This window comes from Pimephales promelas, chromosome 24, assembly GCF_988280905.1.
Source record: "Pimephales promelas chromosome 24, fPimPro1.hap1.1, whole genome shotgun sequence".
Lineage (NCBI taxonomy): Eukaryota > Metazoa > Chordata > Actinopteri > Cypriniformes > Leuciscidae > Pimephales > Pimephales promelas.
In genome coordinates, this window is record NC_142792.1 from 6,464,316 (window position 1) to 6,484,240 (window position 19,925).

General features: G+C 36.1%; 1 protein-coding gene across 3 annotated transcripts in view; it reads left to right on the forward strand.

Annotated features, from left to right (window-relative positions):
• Positions 1–19,754, forward strand: part of ccdc136b (coiled-coil domain containing 136b) — a 30,190-nt gene extending 10,436 nt beyond the window's left edge. Inside the window, exons 3-10 of one of the 3 annotated variants that reach the window (XR_005622265.2) lie at positions 4,153–4,470; positions 4,710–4,784; positions 6,314–6,610; positions 9,347–9,464; positions 10,131–10,392; positions 11,596–11,730; positions 14,326–14,391; positions 16,575–19,754. Coding sequence is in view for 2 of the 3 variants with exons in the window: in XM_039667954.2 (XP_039523888.2) it covers positions 4,153–4,470; positions 4,710–4,784; positions 6,314–6,610; positions 9,347–9,464; positions 10,131–10,392; positions 11,596–11,730; positions 14,277–14,381 (1,310 nt within the window). In the remaining variant the exon portion in view is untranslated. Of the gene's footprint in view, positions 1–4,152; positions 4,471–4,709; positions 4,785–6,313; positions 6,611–9,346; positions 9,465–10,130; positions 10,393–11,595; positions 11,731–14,276; positions 14,392–16,569 lie in introns of all 3 variants that reach the window. The other 2 variants (XM_039667954.2, XM_089126685.1) reach the window with 2 other exon arrangements.
• The last annotated feature ends 171 nt before the right edge of the window (positions 19,755–19,925 follow it).

Genomic DNA, 19,925 nt, shown 5'->3' on the forward strand with positions numbered 1-19,925 from the left:
TTTGTCACGATGGTGATGGGACTCTGCACGCCAACATTTAATGCCACTCATGATATTAAGATTTAATATGGCCTTCCGGTCATGGTCTGAAATGAAATTGTTTTAGTTTTGATTGTTATCTCCAAAGCACCAAGTGCTCATTTTCAAATTAATCGTGTCTGGTGTTTTGTAAGTGAATGTTGTGATCTCAGAATCTCATTTTAATGTCATTTCTCATTTATTTATTGCAAAGGCAGAACGCATCATGCAATTATAATCAGCAAAATGACAAAAATTAAGGAACGGGACTCTCACATTCACTCAAACTATGGTCCCACTTTATATTAAGTGACTTTATGTACTTACATTGAAAAATAAGTACAATGTAGCCTACTTATTGTGCTCATGTTGCTATTGAGGTGTGATATGGGTAAGGTTAGGGGCAGGTTTGGTGGTATGGGTAGGTTTAAGAGTAGGTTTAAGTATAAGGGATGGGTCAGCTGTGTAATTACAGATGTAATTACATAAATTAGTTACAGCTGTAATTACATGCTGGTATTTTTTAAATATAAGTACAATGTAAAAACATGCATGTACACAATAAGTCCATTGTATCAAATTATTCATTTTAATGTAAGTACATAGTACTTAAAGCCACTTAATATATAGTGGGACCCAAACTATTCTAACTATCTCTGTTAGAACAAAGAGGCCTATTCTTTGGCTTTTCCCATTAGGAATCATTATACACAAGTGAAAATCACAAGAATTTGAGCTCAACAGGTAGTGAGGCCTCTGTTCAGTCAGGCACTGCACATATGGAGCATGATGTTGTTACAAGGGAAAGTTCAGTCCACATGTGTTTTGCATTCTTAGTGTTAGATTGTGCAATTTAGTATGGAGTTGAATGTACTTTTGCGATGCAGTATGCAGTGTCAATGTATTCTAATTTATACAATATCAATATAATTTAAAAATAATTATAATATAAGTATTATAAAGCCAAGGTACACAATATCACTTGTTTTTATCATTTTAAATAATTTTTATATATTTTTAATTTGTATAATTTTGTTTTATGACCATATTCCAACTTCATCGATAGAACTTGATTGCTGATCGCTTTCAGCGATAGAATATATATATATATATATATATATATATATATATATATATATATGAGAGAGATCATTTCATTTTAACTAGAAGTTCTGTATGAAAGATCATAGACTGCTCTACTTTGTACTAGTTATTTCGAAAACCACAGAAGCTACTGTTGTGTAACTATATCCGTCCTTAGGGGATGCTTCATGATTGCGATTTGTGTTACCTACTGTATCGAGTGATGTATCCGGATGTCTGTGTGCATGTAAAAAAAAATATTTTCTGTCCCCACAGAATAATTCATAACTGAGATACACTGGATAAAGCTGATTTGGTGCTATCAAAGCTGCCTGTAATCCTGTGAGCTTGTTCTGCTGCTTCAGCCTGTGTGTGTTTGTGTGTGTGTGTGACTGTGTGTGTGTTGGTTTCCTCACTGGTTCATTATTATTTGATAGATGTTTAAAAAACCTTAACCTGCAAAGCATGATCAATAATACAGCACAGGGCTCATTACTGTGAGATAAATATCATTCAGGAAGAGAGAGGGAAATGAGAGAAAAGCAACCAGAGGAAAAGAGAAAGAGGGAGTGAATGGGAGAAAGAAAGTCTGAGGAATGGAGGGGGAGGAGTTGCTGGCAAGACAATTCATTTTCCGCACCAACAGATTTCGTTAATCCCACACAGACATCTGATCTAAGAGGATCAGAGAGATGAATCGTCTAGTCAGGTCTGGCGTGGCCGAATGACCCCCGTGTCCTGTGTGTGGACTTCCGATTGTTCTGAGTTTGTCAAATCCACACATCACATATCATACCAAAATGCATTTGAGGGTATATACGCATTTTATAATACATACATACATATATATATATATATATATATATATATATATATATATATATATATATATATATATATATATAGATTACATATTAAATATAATATGTCATCATGTAAAATCTTACTTTCAGGACATGTGATTAATGTTTTGTTCAAGTCATCAACAGTGCCAAATAAGTCATATATCCTCACACACACAGCCCTTGTGTCTTTAAATAGAACTCGAGAGTGAGATTGTAAGAGAGATTAAGTGTGTAATTGCCCTGCCAATGGTCTGGCTCTCTGAGTTCAGAGGTCAGAGGGCAAGTGAGAGAAACCTAGAGTAAGGCTAGAGTTATAGATCAAGAGAGACGGTGTTCAGAACGAGGTGATATAGATTTAAGAAGAGAGGAACAGGTGACTGTTGAAAAGAGGGATGGACCTGGGAAAGAGCAGGAGGATCATTTGGATAACACGAATGATTAAAGGTGATGTGAATGGGTAGAAAAGCAAGGGAGGATCCTAAATGAGTGTGTGAGAAATGGAAGAGAAGAAAGAGAGAGAAGAGGAGGACAGAAGGACGTTGTTGAAATGGGTTATTTTTAACCATCTGGCTCCTCAGTTTGGTGGGTGATTAGCACAGACTAGAGAGGAGAGCGACATCAGGAGATCTGTTGCTCACTTTACATGCGGATGTTCTTTTATTCACTGTGTTTGTCGCAAAGGGTTAATGTCTATATTAACTTATAATCGTTAATTGTTTATATATATATATATATATATATATATATATATCTTATGCTCACCAATTAAGGCTGCATTTATTTGATCAAAAAAACAGTACAACTTTTCTATGTGAATATATTTAAAATGTATTTTATTCCTGTGATGTTAAAGCTTCATTTTCATAATTGCTCCAGTGTTCAGTGTCAGATGATCCTCCAGAAACCATTCTAATATTATTATTTCCTGCGCAAGAAACATTCATGATTATTTTCAATGTTGAAAACAGTTGTGATATTTTTTGTGTGGAAATTGTGATACTCTTTTCAGGATTCTTTGACAAATTTATTAAATATAAATATTTTGTAACACTTTTGATAAACTTAAAAAATCTTTCTTTCTTTCTTTCTTTCTTTCTTTCTTTCTTTCTTTCTTTCTTTCTTTCTTTCTTTCTTTCTTTCTTTCTTTCTTTCTTTCTTTCTTTCTTTCTTTCTTTCTTTCTTTCTTTCTTTCTTTCTTTCTTTCTTTCTTTCTTTCTTTCTTTCTTTCTTTCTTTCTATACCCAGTCCTGCCACTAGAGGGCTCTTTGGCTCTCCTACACTTTCTTCTCAGGACTATGTGTGTGTTTTGTGTTTGTGAACAGACAACAGGTGAAGGCAGAGGGACAATTCATGCCCTAAATCCTTAATATAGCACACATTCCTCTAGTGCTGAGGCACTTTTGGCCCTGTTGGGTGTTTAGATTGCTTGAGGGGGGTCTGGAGGTCTGTTGGGGGCAGAGAGAGATGAGAGTCGGGGGCCAGCAGGTGATGAAGGCCTTCCTCAGATGAAGGTGGAGATGACAGGTGGAGATTGGGGGTGGGGGTCTGGCACATGCATAGCTGCAAATCTCCTTTCCACACAGAGAATGTGGGTATGGCATCAAGAGAGCTTTTAAATTTCATTTTACTGGATGAGGAAATCATTATTAGCGCAGAGAGGTTTTGGATTATTGTAGATTATCAATCAACATCATTTCTGGCATAATGGTGATTACAACAAGTTCTGGGGCACATTGATTGAGGATCTTCCAATGGAAGTCTGTTAATGTTTTAAATACACGTTTTTAAAAGTATTGACACAAGACGTGAACACTGTGTATATTAAGTGAGAAAAAAAAGCACTGACTAGTCTTTTTTCCTATAAAGTTAAACTTAATTTTACAAATTTGTTGCCATGACAATGTAACACAGAAAAAAACCCTAAATGGTTGTAAAAATGTATTTAAACAGCTTTACAGCTGAAATATACATTTTAACAAAGTACTTTTGTAATATTCAAAGCTTCACATTTTTGCATTTATATCCTTAAAAAATTGGCCCCATTCACTTCCATTGTAAGTGCATTGTAAAGACTTTGTAATTGTAATTCAACAGTCAAATATACAGTATATATGACTGTTGAATACAATTTAGAATGACCTTTTAGAATCAAGTATTACATACGATCAACTGATTAATTTATCATTGATTTTTTTTTCTGTCTCAGACGATGTGTGTGACTTGAAAGTGGATCGGCCGGGTATAGGCAGTGAAATGACGGCCAAAGAGCGAGGGTCACTGGAGGAGAATGAGGAGAGAGACCTGGTGGAGGTGGAGGCCGGAAATGGAGAGAAGGGGCAGGAGGATGAGCCGGAGAAAAAGGAGATGGTGAACGTGGAGGAGGGGGACCCAGAGGAACGAAGAGGAGTGGATGAGGAAGATGAGCTAGAGGTGCTGAGGTCACAGGTGGTGCAGCTGCTTTTGGAGCTGGAGGAGACCAGAGAGGTGTCCCAACGACACGAGGAGAGCTACAACGAGCTGCAGGGTGCGTATGCTAATAATAGCAGTTTTTTAAGGTGTGACATCACATCATCACCGGGAGTACCCGCTGACCATGTTTAGCTATCATTGACATCCTGTTTCTCGAGTCATGTCTTCATGTCTTCACACACATTATTGGCTTGTTAATATTGTCAGATGCCAGTAGTAAGTTACTAATTACTCATTTTCAATGTCCAGCTTGAGATTTTTCTCTTCTTTTAATGTCTTTCTTTGGCTTTCTAGGTCTTTTGGAGGAAGAGCGGCTGGCCAGCGCCCACCAGGCCGAGACCTTCACGAGACAGATCCAGAGACTTCAAGGTAAACAGAAACGCACTTAGAAACAGAAAAAAATGTGTATTCATCTTAAATGCAGTACAAATAACTGCAAATAAATCTTCTAAATAAATCTAACTTAGAATATGATCTATTATAAATCTAACTTCAGATAATAAAAACATTTTTTTTTCAGTCATCAAGCAACTTTAATATTTTATTTCATTTGACATATTGAATCATAGCTGTGTAAACATTCTTGATTTATCTAGCTGTTTTATCATTTTATCAAGACCACTGAAGATTTACATATTCATATTTTTGTACTGTGTTAAAAATAGAAAAAACATTGGCAATGTTTGGAAATAAAATACTCTTACTATTTTTTGCCTATGTATAACCTGCATATTGTTTGTATGCATTAAATACCCAACTAACATTAGTCACAAGTCACAATAGACACTTTATACCACAATGCAATGTGCTTGACTTGACCTTTCATGGTCTGAAAACAATTGACATGATCATGGTTTACTTGGAAACTTTGATTATTTTATTTTATTTTATTTTTCCAATTTTTTATTTATTGTGTAATTTTTAATCTTGAAATCTTATTTCATTTACCTATTTTAATTTTGATAATGTCATCTTATTTCATTTGTGTCATTTATTCTTTTATTTAATATTTTTGTGTTGCAGAAATGATAATTGGACACGTCACTCTAAATTTGACAGTGTAGAATACTACTGTTTAAAATGTTCCCATGTTCCCATGCCAACCTGTTCTCATTTGTTTGGTCGACCGCCACTTGGGTTGCGAGTGTTTGAGCAGTGGAGAGATGGGAGAAGCAGAGGTGATGTAAATGTTGTTCTCTTCCCCAGTGACTCACTTTCACTCACTCAGTGGCTGCGCTGTAATTAAATTAAATGAACTGTGAGGAGGCAAACTAAACCAGCATTTGCAGAAGTGCATGGGCTATGCCAAGATACCATCATAAGTAATGCAATCACGGATATGAATAACACAACAAACATCTGCCAGAACCAGATTCACACACTGTATAACGGAGAAACAGTGTTTTCGGTTTAATCACAGCCTGTTTTTTTTTTTTTTTTTTACTATCCGCATCCCCGCCTTGCAAGAAAGAGACTGATGATAGTTGTTTAAAAAAGCCCCTGCAGACTTAAATCCATGCTTTATGTGGTTAGTTTGAGAGGTTTTGACATTTATGCTACTGCAGAGTGATTGCTGTAATGATGAGACATATTTTTCACTTCAGATGTGCTTGGTTTCCAGTGAAGTAGCTGATTAGACCTCACATGGTCTTGGTGCCCTTAAGAGGTTCATATATTACATTTTGATTTATTTCCAAGATAATAACTGGTCACCACATGCTGAAATAAACATTCAATGTGGGGATGCAATGTGACAGCAATGTAGCACTCTTTAAGCAAACAGCATTCTGTTTCACATACTATTTAAAAAAATAGTAAGCAGCATAAAGGGCAATGTACTTTATATAACCCAATTTTCAGTTGAAAAATGTTGTTCTGTCCCGACTTGTGACCCATAGGCCAGCTGCGCTCGGTGCAGGAGGAGCTGGACAGCCTTGAGGAGGAGAAGGCCAGCGAGCTGTGGGAGGCTCAAGAGGAGCTGCGTGTGGCGCAGGAGGAAGTGCAGGAGCTTCAGCAGGCGGCGGAGGAGGCGGCAGCCGAGCGGGAGAATGACATCGCTCTGCTCCAGGAGGAACTGTGCCGTGTGCGTGCCGAGTTGGAGCGTCTGCGAGCCACAACGCAGGAGTACGAGCTGGAGCTGACCACGCTGCGGGCCGAAATCAGCATGAAGAACCAGCGCAGAACAGGAGGAGAAGGTCTGATTCCAACCACACTACCGGCTCAAACTATAGGGATATCTCTAAAAAGACCAGTTTATACCAGTTGATACTGGTTAGTGCTGGTTTGGTGCTGGCCATGCTGTTTGCCAACAAAATGAACTAGTGAAGCCTTGTTAGCCATCATGAGCTTTCTGATACAACTGGTTGGATATTCTGTTAAAGTCAGCATGAAACGGAAGTTGTGATAAACTTTTCTTCACTATTGACTTCTCAAACAAGAAAAAATGTAGGCGGTACTTTATTCAGTCAACTGATTGGAAAATTAGAAACGTTGCCTTGAAGTTAAATTGCAATAAAAACTAAAACTAATTAAACAATTAATTAAATCGATGTAGAATATATATATATATATATATATATATATATATATTATATATATAAAATATTCTAGTTTTATTCATATTTTGAATTTGCTTTTGTTTTTATATTTTCAGTTTTTTATGTGTTTTTATATTTTCATTTTTTATATGTTTTATATATATATATATATATATATATATATATTATTTGTATTTTTTTCTACATTGATTTAATTAATTGTTTAATTAATTCAATCGGTGTAGAAAAAATACAAATAATATATATAAAAAACATATAAAAAATGAAAATATAAAAACACATAAAAACTGAAAATATAAAAACAAAAGCAAATTCAAAATATGAATAAAACTAGACTATTTTATATATAATACTAAAATAACACTGGGCTTGAACATCATAAATAATACCTTAATTAATATGTTAAAATGCAAAAATGTTTATTAGAAGATTAGGTGATACTAAGCAAGCTTATATCATTAGCATATCTCAGTATAAACATATTAGAAGTCAGACATGCAAAGTTAAATCTTCTGTTCTCACAACTCTACGGAGTCACTTTTTCCAGACCTCATCTGTGTTTTTGTGCATTAGCCAGCTGAGACTTTTCTTTATATCAGATCACCTCATTGCAGCATTAATGACAGATGCTGATAGCAAATAAACCCTGTTGTGTGATACAGACATATTTTATCAACTTTCTTCCCCATTGCCTGATATGACACAGTGCTCTGATATTACCCAGTATGCATTGCCACTGACAAATGTGATTGTATTACAGGTTCTTTCAGGGTCTAAGTGTCTGTTTGACATTCTGACAGAGTGCAGGAGCTTCGCTGAGCCCCATTTGTCTGGTGTTGATGTCTTTCTCTGCCTCTAAGGGCGCCGGGGCTGCCTTCAGCTCCCATGATGCTGTTAGATGTTTACTATATTAAGATCTGAAATAAAAACAACATACCAGCTATTGCTGGTGGGGACGTGCCGTGGGGTTAGACACACTGATCGCAAAACAGTGTTGAACACGAACACATCAAAGCCTGTGATCGAGGCGTTCATGTTAACTCTGATCTGGGGTCAGATGCAGCTGAGGCGAAGTTGTTTATCAGTACATGTTCTTCTGATGGTTATTTACACCACGTACACACTCAGGCCTGGCAGAGACAGAGTGCAGATGCGTGTGAGTTGTTTTTACAAGTGAGATTCCTTCTAGATTAGAGACTAGGCTATCGGGGGTTGAACATTGCACCATGGGGGATGTGCAAGGCAAACATGACTCTTGATTGACAGGTCAGACTGCTGCAGAGGGAAGACAGGGTGGAATTGGTTGTTTCCATGGAGACTAGTTACAGGGTTCAGTGTGCATTTACAGCTGTCTGGTCAACTGTTCAATATTGTCCTGCCATAGCATGTAGCCTTTGTATTACTTGCAGTTTGGCCCTTAGGATAGTGAGTGTGTATGTTCCAAGTGTCATATATATATATATTTAAACTGCTTGCAAACTAAACATTTAAATATATAAATGTTTTTATATATTTAATAAAATATTTAACTTGCAAACTAAACATTTAAATATATATATATATATATATATATATATATATATATATATATATATATATATATATATATATATATATATATATATATATATATATATATATTTAAATGTTTAGTTTGCAAGCAGAGAACACTGCATGGAATACTGTATCCCACAATGCAATGCACCCAATCTTCCATTTTAAGTTTTTTTTTTTTTTTTTACATTTTAAACAGAAGCATTATCAATCTCCTTCTTGAGTCACAATTTGATTGTACTACTAAAAATGTATACTTAAAAAAAAAAAAAGTATGATGAAATATGCATGATGACCACTCACTTTAGTAGCTATTTAACGAAGGTCATGTGACAACAATGGATTTTAGAAAATAATAGTTTAAAGTGGTTATCATTATGTACTCTACCATTTGAATGTTTGGGGTCAGTTTTCCATAAATTAATGCATTTATTCAGCAAGGACACATTCAATTTATCAATAGTGACTGTAAAGCCTTAGAAAAAAACATGGTTTCCACAAAAATATTAACTTCTTTCAACATTTATAATGATAATAACAAAGCTACTTGTCCACCAAATCAACATGATTTCTGAAGGATCATGTGACATTGAAGAATGCTGAAAATTCAGCTTTGCCATCACAGAAAGAAACAACATTTTCAAATACATTCAAATAGAAAACATATTTTTCTGCGTACTGCAATAAGTAGTATTGTAGTATTTAATTTTGGATATACATTTATAATTGCAGAAATAGTAGTATGCTAACATTCTGTATTCAGTGTTTCACCCCATTCTGCTTTGACATCTGTTCTCTTCTCGTGTTGTAATGGGACAGGTGACATGGACCAACTGATTGAGGAGTGTTGCTCCTTGAAGGACGAGTGTCAGACTCTGAAGAATGGCAACAAGCAGCTTTCTGAGAAACTGGAGATGCTGGAGCAGCAGCGAGCCAGGTGATTGGCCACAGGGCCTGTCAGTCACACACAAACAAGACAAATCAGCCAGTGAGCATTGCGAACGGTCTCTGTTAATAAGGCTGGTGTGACCGATGAAGCATTCAGCCATAATCTGTCTCAATGGACACTCTCACTAAAACTATTTAGCAGCTATGAAAGTGTTTCACAGCAACATGAAGCATTAATGGCTGTGCATTTCATCTAATCCAACTATACCCGCCGTGAGATGAGGCACAGCTATTTTAAGACATCAAGATATTATCTGACTTTAGGAAACTAATGCTTCTGTAAATATACTATCATGTTTTTGAAACTATGTGAGAGCAGCTGATTATAAACATTTGAAAACTATCATAAGTTGTCTGATTTGAGTTCTGGACAAATCTGGACAAACACACACATTTCAGCACCACACATTTTTCTAATGTTCTAAGTAATGTATTATAATTTTGAATAAATAATTATGAAACGGATTTGATGATGAGTATGAGTACACACATTCACACTCAGTCACAATATGAAGCTAATATGAAAAAGTGCTGCAGGAGCTCACAAGTACATTAGGAATGAAAAAAAAAAAATGTAAATAAATGCACCTCCGCTTGTACATCTATCTATAATAAATGTCCTGAACATTTCCATGTCCCATATCTATCCTGACAGCTCAGCTGATTCATGCCTGGCCCTGAAAGCAGAGCAGAACGATGGAGAAAATGACACAGAAAAGGAAGTGAAGGCTGAGGGATTTGTCAGCACATTGGAGGTAGAAGGTGGGAACTGGGTGGACGCTTATACCCAGAAGAACATCTCGTTTGAGGGGAAGTCCGCCACCCCGACAGGCAGGAGCGGAGGCTTCTCAGAGGTGTTTTCCCTCCGAGACCAGCTGAAACAGGCCGAGGAGAGAGCATCACAGGTCCAGAGAGAGGTACAGTGCCCACTTATAGGCAAAATAACAGAAACTTGAACTTTACGCCCAATTTATACTTCTGCGCCGAACTCACGCCATAGCTTCCCTAACGTGCACCTCTCCAAAAATGTAACAATGCGTCAAAACGTCAATTTTACGTGTATCGCAAGCGCTGTGATTGGAACCGCACCCAGGCTTTCACATGCTCCCTCTGCATGTGTAATTGCATGTCAATGCGGACATCGACACAGAAGTATAAATGAAAACCAACGGGTAGTCTATAGAGTAGAGGCTCCGGCAAAGGTCCGACGTTGAAGTATAAATCTATGGCAGCATATGAGCAAGTGTCTTGACTGTGAGTGTAAATGCAATTAAGAAAAATAACATTTAAATGATCATTTTGCCACAGTTTTTGCTTGAACATGTTACACATTTCTAATCATTTCTGTAATGCATTTCCATTTTAATTTTGCCACGTATAAAGCGTTTCAATATGCATATTAAAACTAGTGTATGAAATGGAAAATGTAAATTATGTATTTTCCTTTTCATTTTGCACCAAACGTTGCTAGAATGGTAATGTAAAATGTAAATTTAAATACAGAATGCAATGCCATTTTACATATTGCATTGTCATTTTGCATATTACATTTCAAATTGAATATTGCTACCCATATGCTTCCATATAAATCAGCCTTTAGAGTGTGCATTTTCTATTTTAAACCTTACTTTATATTTTTTAGTCAATGATGTTCAAAATAACCACCTGTCTATTTTCACATTGCTGGTGGATAAAATCAAGAATTTTCTCAAGAAAGAGCCTGGTCTAAAAAGAGACATTATATGTTCAATTTATATACTACACACACACTAACACACATACACAGTATATATAATATCTAATATAAAAAAAATATATCTTTTTTTTAAACTAACAAATACTATTAAAACTATTTTCCGTATTTTCAGAATGGGGTAAATTTAGTGATGTCAGGTTGAAAATAAATCCATCTTTTGTGCTATTGATTTGTTATTTTACTTTCAGTGGTTCAACAGCATGACCTTGCAGGAAATATTGCTGAATATATCCTGACAGCGTGACCAGAAAATTTGATTCGTCTGTCCTCCATTGAATAGTGAAAAGATTAAACAAAGGTTTTAAAACAAGCTAAAACTCTGAATCTATTCACTTTTTTTCTCTATATCCCTTTCATCTTTCAGTGTGAGGGAATTAAAGGAGAGCTTGTGGAACTGCAGGGGCTGTACGAGGGCAGCCAGAGGGAGAGGGCGGAGCTAGAGGCGGAGCTACAGCGCTGTAGGGCGGAGCTTGATCGGCTGGCTGGGAGGAAGGCTCAGGTGAGGGGTCATAAAGAGGCATCAGTCAAAACACACTACTTTCCTCCCAAAGGTTCTGGAATGTGTGGACTTCCTGGGGGAAAGAATGTGACCTCAAATAAATCACTGTACTGTACACATGCTGAAAACAAACAGACATTACTCACACAGCCCGTAGGCCGAGATATTGTCAACAGAATGACACCATGACTCCATCGATCTACATGTTTGTCAGCGTTTGAAAATGCTCTGTACATGACTAACGTTTTGCATGTGGGGTCACCCACCCCTGAAGTGACCATCTGTCCAATAGCAGCACCTGTCTTTCAAAGCGCATCCTGTCTAACTAAACCACTCTGCCATTCTTGGTCGAGTGTGAATGTTTCACTTTGGGTTGCTTTTTGCCCTGTCACGCACATTGATTCTGGGCTGCGTGTGTTTTCACATCTTGTGTTTGTCAAACCTCTAGCAGCTAATGTGTTTTGCTAGTTTTGTTAGCTTTTGTGTGTGTACAATGTGCACTGACATAGAGGTCTTTCTAACCCCTGTACTGTCTAACAACAAGGTCGTAAAATCCAAGCCACAGAAATCCTAATTAATTACGTTTTTTTTTTTCCTATCAAAGAGTCTGTCCAGTCTGAGTACCGTGTCCCATGTCAATCATCCGTCCTCCATGGTTGTACTTTAATTGTGTGGTTAACCCCTCACTCACACTGTTCTGCCACCTTCGAATGGACTGGAGATCTGTCAACAGAATCTGTCACATGTGAGCGAATATCACAGAAAAACACAGGTTTCAGAAGAATTTAGTTTAATCATTCAGAAAAATCTCTGAAACCACACCCACTACCCATAAAGCATTTTGAATGACGTACAGTAATTGAGTTGCACATTTTTGATATTTTGCAATGCTGTTGTACAAAAGTCAATTGTTTTATATGACGCATGGAAATTTCAGCAGCTGAAAATATCCAAAAATACCTCTGGAACAGTAAACGCTTCTATGATAATGCAGTTTAAATGTGTTAGCGTATATATTTTTTCACGTCAGCAGTGTGAACTCACTTCACCGTGACAAAAATGATGCTAGACTAATAATATGTCAAATTTGTCCAGCTGAACAACTGAGAAGCATCTTGTGATTGATCACAACACCCTAAACAGCATACCGAGTCTAGTTACCCAACTACTTCCTGAACTTCAGCCAGCTCCTTGTTTCCTGTCTGCCATTATTGGACAAACTGATTAATCCAGGTGTGTCTGACCTCAGTATTCGCAACAACAATAATCAGGCACACCTGAATTAATCAAGGATGTCCAATAATGGCAGAAGTTCAGGAAGTAGTGCAGCTGTTCATAATGTGCCATTACACTTGGTTTCGGTAAAAAAAAAAAAAAAAATCTGTTTTATATTTACGTATAATGATTTGATTAGCATTTGTGATGCTTTATGGTATGAGTGGTCCAATCCCTCTAAAAGGGTAAACATAGTCCTACACCTTTCTCTTTTTTTGTATTGTTTTGCATTCTCTTTTATGAGCTGACCTTCCCTTTGCAAAAACACTTACAATGTAAGAATATGGGGGGAAAGTACAACACTTTCTCCCAACTTGTCTTTACAAGCCGAAGGATGAATCCACATTTTTTTTTTCCCATGGTGTTCAAAAACATATCTCAGATGCTGTTGACAGATTTATCCCGGTACTTTGGTTTAATAGAGTGGGCTGGCTGTGCAGTGTGGGCAAGGATCTTTAAATGCCAAGATGGCGACCTTGGCTCTGTCTGTGTTCATCAGCCGGAGGGTCAAAACGAGCACAAGGTTTCCATTTTGTGTTTAACCATCTTTGCTGTGTATCTAATCTCGGTGTATTTTCCTGTCTCCCTGCTCCCCCGTGGTCCTTCATTGCTTCGCTCTGTTGCTTTCTGACCACTGAACGCCTACATAAACATACCATAAACACCCATATACTCACAACACACACTGCACTATATCAAATTCCAAACAAATTTGATGGTTCCCGATAAACTGCTGGCATCTATCTATCTATCTATCTATCTATCTATCTATCTATCTATCTATCTATCTATCTATCTATCTATCTATCTATCTATCTATCTATCTATCTATCTATCTATCTATCTATCTATCTATCTATCTATCTATCTATCTATCTATCTATCTATCTATCTATCTATCTATCTATCTATCTATCTATCTATCTATCTATCTATCTATCTATCTATCTATCTATCTATCTATCTATCTATCATCTATCTATCTATCTATCTATCTATCTATCTATCTATCTATCTATCTATCTATCTATCTATCTATCTGGTTGTTTTCTCCCTTTCATCCTCACACTTTTCATTCTTTCTCTCTATATTACTTTTATTTTATTGTCCTCCATGTTTTATTTCCATGTAATGTCACATGTGCACAAACCTCCCATGTGTAATCATTTTCTTTATTTTGAGTGTGTCATTTTTTTTCTTTTGTTTCTCTCACCACCTCTTCCTCCTCTTCTCCTCCTCTCCATCCCTGCACCCCCTGTGTTTTTCCTCAGAGCTCCACTCCTTCGTCTGAGTGCCCTATTCTCTCCATACCCTTCATAGGAATGGTTGTAATAATGGGCCTGATATGGTGCTGCTGGAAGGAGCTCTTGTCCTAAAGGGGGAAAGGTATGGCTTTGCCTTTTCTTTCTCTAAGAGTGCAGAGACGAGCCTTTTTGTCCCTCCTGTACTGTGAAACTCATCTTTATCCTGGTCAAAATATCACTTTTTATAAGCCCTAATGAATGCTCATGTTAAACTAGCCTGTTTGCCCATTGGACACAGTGCCATATTCTTTTTACGAGGGCCTTTTATGGATGTGCACATTGTTTCACAACCGTAGTTTTCCATTTAACTAGTCTGAAAGGACAACTTGTGTTTAAATGGACATGTAAATCTTAACTTTGCAGGACAAAACTTATTTCTCAACAAAGTTAGGGTTAGGCTAATGTTTGTTAAACACGTTTGTAGACTTGTAGAGCAAAAAGTTAACAGAAGATGATTTTTATTTTTGATTGATTCACTGAAAACAGGTTCCCACCTCCATAAACACATTTAAAACTCTCTTTAGGATGGAGTACGTTAAAAATGGATCAGTACTTTGAGCAAAATGAATCCTGTATATAGAAAAATGCATAAAAACGTCCTGCACCCAAAGGAAATTGACCTGATTCTTAGAATATTGCCAAATGAGTGTGCTTTTGTAGTAGAGACACATTTTTTGCATCATACTACATTTCTTATGTTTTTCAGTCAGGATTTTTGGCACCATTTTTGGTCATATTCAGGCATCCACTGAGATTCCCGAGCGCTAATATCCCAGCCAAACGCATGACACACCTCTGATTTCAACAGTTCTGCTGCCCAGCAGGACCGACCGAATCAACACGCACACACACTTACACAGTTCCGTGATTCCACTGGACAGTCATGTGGTTTCCACTGCCAATTTCACATCGCCAGATGGAGAGAGAGTAATAGGGGATGTAAAAGAGAACGTGTGTGTGACAGTGATTGGAGTATTTACTGGGTCATTGCTCTTGGCTTTGTATCTTTCCACATTTCTGGATGGGTATATTTAGCTCTCATATCCAGCACTATAACAGAAGATGACTAGGAATAAACAACAAGTCCTCAGAAGGTTCATTAAAACCAGATCAGATCTGAGGCCTTAGTCTGAATTCTAGCCAGAGAAAAATTGTGTTCCGGCTCTGGTTTTTGTGCAGTTTCAACGACATTGGTGAGTGTTTCGCTTTTGGTGAACGCCTAGATGAAAAATGTCTAGAACACCCAAAGTTTGCCTGTTTGTTAGAAAAAATATATGGATTTTAAAGTTAAAGAAAGTTGGAAGAGAAGGATTTGAATTGTGATTTAATTTTAAATGTGTTTATAAAAGTTAACTTTTACAAAATTAGAGATGCACATATTGTTTATTAGCCAATATAATTTTTTTTTTACTTGGACAAAATATATAATTTCTATATATTATGAAATTGTAATATAATTTTATATATTTTCTAATTTTATATAATGTGTATGTAAAAAATACAAAATGTATAATATTCATTTTAAAATATATAATTTTGAATTGTTATGTATATATATTTAATTGTATATATTAGTGCTGTCAAACGATTAATCACGATTAATCACATCCAAAATAAAAGTTTACATAATATATATATATATATACAGTATATATATGAAGAGTTCAGATGCAAAAGCCTCTAAGTGCCATTTGAAATTTTCTTCTAGAATGATCATTTTTATCAAGCTTGTATATTTAAGTTCAGTAATTTCAGTTAAATTGCAATGATAATTACCTATTAATTGTCATTTAAGTGAAATTACTGAACTTGAATATATAAGCTTGATAAAAATGATCATTTTAGAAGAAAATTTCAAATGGCATTTAGAGGCTTTTGCATCTGAACTCTTCATATATATATATATATATATATATATATATATATATATATATATATATGCAGTGCACCCACAACACAAACTTTTATTTTGGAAGCGATTAATCGCGATTAATCATTTGATAGCCCTAATATATATATATATATATATATATATATCAAATCTAAATAATATCAAATCAAAATTATGTCAATAAAATATCAAAATGTATGGTCATTGGTCAATAACTGTTAAATGGCCAAAATCAGAATTCTCTACTACAATTATAATACTATTAAAGAACAATAATTAATAGTAAAGAAGAATAGTTGGACAAAAATGATTTAAATATGACCTCTCTTGACCTTTACCATCTGATGTCATGATTTTCTTCTCATTGACCTCAGGATAACGAGGGAGACTGGAACCTGGTGATGCTTGTTGCTGTGGCAGCAGCAGCAGTTCTACTCATTCCCAGTTTCACCAGAGCTCTTGCCTGAGGGCTGGACAGGACGTGACCTCATCATCTCACTCTGCCCATGGTACACAACTCTATCACCCCGACCACATTTAACCACCAGTGTGACCTGAAAACCATTACTCACCTGGGTCATACGGGAACACAACTTGATGCTTTTTGATGTGTATTGTGATGCTGGTTGTTCGCCGCCTCAACTGCTTTGCTCTGCTTTTGTAGACAGTCATATCCGTTTCGACCAGTAGTGCTACAGACACTGACGCCATGTCGTGGGTATTTAAAAGGTCAGAATGGAGGAGCTTCTGATTGGTCTAGCTCCCCGCTTTCCATTTCACGAGTTGTTTTCTTTCCTTAATGGACAATTGCAAAGGTCCTCTCGAAACAATTTGCCTTATCACTTTTAGATAGAACATTTGCACAATTTACCTCTTTGTTGGCTATCTCTTGGGGACTGAAGAGGATGCATCCTTCATCAACAACGCTTCGGATGCAGCATATTGCGTTGTGCTTCATTGCTTTTTGATTATGTAGAAGCATGCAGTATTTATTTAATCTTCCTGGATCTTCCCATTTGTAAAAGTTTGTGTTTAGATTCAATAACTGGGAACTTCTTTCACTTTCGTGCATGTTTATAACTCAAAAACTCTGTACAGCTTATCTATATGCTCATTTTTACATTCATTTTGGTGAAAAAAAAAAATAGTGAGATTCCAGGTGAGTTAAGGTTATTCCAACAAGTAAACATACTTATTTTAAACTTTCCACAGATATTTTTGTATCTGAATTGTTTATTCCAACACATGAAATGTATAGATTAATTTTGTGAGTGTAGATTGATAAATGATGCTAAAGAGTGATAGATATTTTTATACAAGGCTTGACTAATCACTAAATTGACACTAAAAGAACTCCGAGATGAGTGTAATTAACAAGCACATATCTACTGTAACTCCACTGATGTCGCATTGATGACTTCATCTGAGGTTCTTTGCTCTCTCTCTCTCTCTCTCTTTTTTTTTTGCATGTTAGCAATGCAAAACACAGCTGTCATATATTCTCTCCAAAGAAACTGAGGCAAAGTACAGCGTTGGAAGGTTATTACAGAAAGTACAAAACAAGTGGCTCTCAATTGGCCTGTTGGGACCCAGAAATAAGTCGCAGGTACTTTCAAAGTGTCAGCAGGGGAAAACAGTCCTACAGTTAAAATAATGTAGCAAAATATATATATAAAAAAAGCAAAATAAGACTTTTAAAAAGTTCTGTTGTTGTCCCATAGTCATTTAGCATATTGTTGGGCCTATGCAGTACATGCTAATATTAATACTTTTTAACGTTTGACATATTTTGAAGTATTTCAATAGCATGTTTGATGGCCACTTAATGTGTAATGTGAAAACCAGTTGAGAACTACAGTCATAAACTCTTATAGAAAATCGAGACATAGTTGTTTCTTACAATGTAATTCAATCTGTAGCATAAATCCATAGCATGAATGAATTATCTAGCTAATAAAAACGCTATAATCGGAAACTTCCATACTGCCTTTCACCAAAAACAAAGTTACGATGATAAGAAACGTGTCTTAAATAATGTATGTTTAACTAAAGAGACAAATACGTACTTAAATGTAGCTTTTTACATCAGAAGTCACAATTTTGAGGTCTTTGTGTGGATGCGGACGATTATAAAAGTACCCAAGATTGATATTTCTGCCACTAAATGAAAGATTCTGGGTAAGGTACTATTGTTATGAACAGAATCTATTACTGAATCTATTACTATAATCGTTTCTGGTGTACACACAGGTTGTCTTTTTGTCTCCCTTTTTAACAGCACAGAGTATCAACGTGACTAAACAATAGTAGACTTAGACGGTTGACTAGCGTTGTGGCAGTGGTCTTCGTAGTGTGGTTTTAAGACACCGAGTCTCAGTGTTTGGGAATATTTACAGTATCCCAAGGTCATTCCAGTGCCGTTTTCTGCAACCCGTTGATAGACTCAGAACTCAGTGGTAGCAAAACTGAATGTTCAATGTACAGTATCAATGGTCAGCTGACTTTCTATAAGAGTGCATGCTACACAGTGACTTGTCTTTGAAATAAACTTGCTATTTGTCCTGCCCTGCATTGGATAGTTTGTTAGTTTGATGAAATGGAATTTTTTATTATTTTACATCAAAACGAGTCCGAACTAAATTCACACACTTCCACTCAGCAGCTGTAAATGATGTAATATGTACAAATTGTGCTTTTGCATGTCCGTGCCAGTAGATTCTGCATGTTGAGTGATAGAAAACCAGTTGTAGATTTTATGCTATCACAATTTTGTTCCAGTAGACGTCGCATGCATTGTCCAAATCTGCAACTTAACTGATTTTCTTTTTTGTGTGTGTGTGTGTGTGTGTGTGTTGATTATGAAGACTAATGTATGTTCTCTTCTAAAATATAACTGTTACTTATGATTTGAAATTGTAGCAAATAACGCTTGGAAAGCCCAGTTTTTGGTCATATTTTACAGTATGTGCACTTTCAATGTACTTAAAGTGTACAGATAACCTCATGGGTTAAGGTTATAGGTTTAGGAGTGTGTTCAGGGTTATTACTCCAATAAGTACATAGTATGTACATGGACTGTAAAATAGTGCTATGCTTTTTTTTCTTCTAAATGGACCTTCTTACGAAATGAAGCGGTTCACTTTATCAATGAATCTTGAATGTCATTTTATCTCTATTTTATGTCCATGCTGTACATTTCCACTCCAGTTCTCTCTTCTGTTCCATTTATCTTCTATTTAAAGTCTTTTTTTTAGTTGTCGAGAGAATTGCAAGTTGTACAGACCAACACGATCGTTTGTAAATGCGCTTTAACGGATGCTGATGGGTGGTAATAAATGTATGGAAATGCCAGTATGTGGCGATGCTGCTGCTTGTCTGTATGTGGTTGTGTAATTGTAACGGTTCTGTACAGTGTCTTTGATATGTTTACATGTTGTCCTGCCTTAACAGGCATTTATTTAAACATTAATAATAATAATGATATTTGAAGTATTTTGGTAACCATGTATATTTTGTAAATGAACAGGAACAAATAAAGTAGTTTGTCCAGATCATCCTGATTTAATATATGTGCTCGTTTATTGTGATCAGACCAGATGTTGTTTTAGTTTCAGCCTGTTGTTGAGTAATAAGGTGAGCTGACATCCATATAACTTTCAGCAAATGATAAACAGATGTCCCCCGTCATTCCTCTGACCTTCACATTTGTATTATTCGTCAGTCCA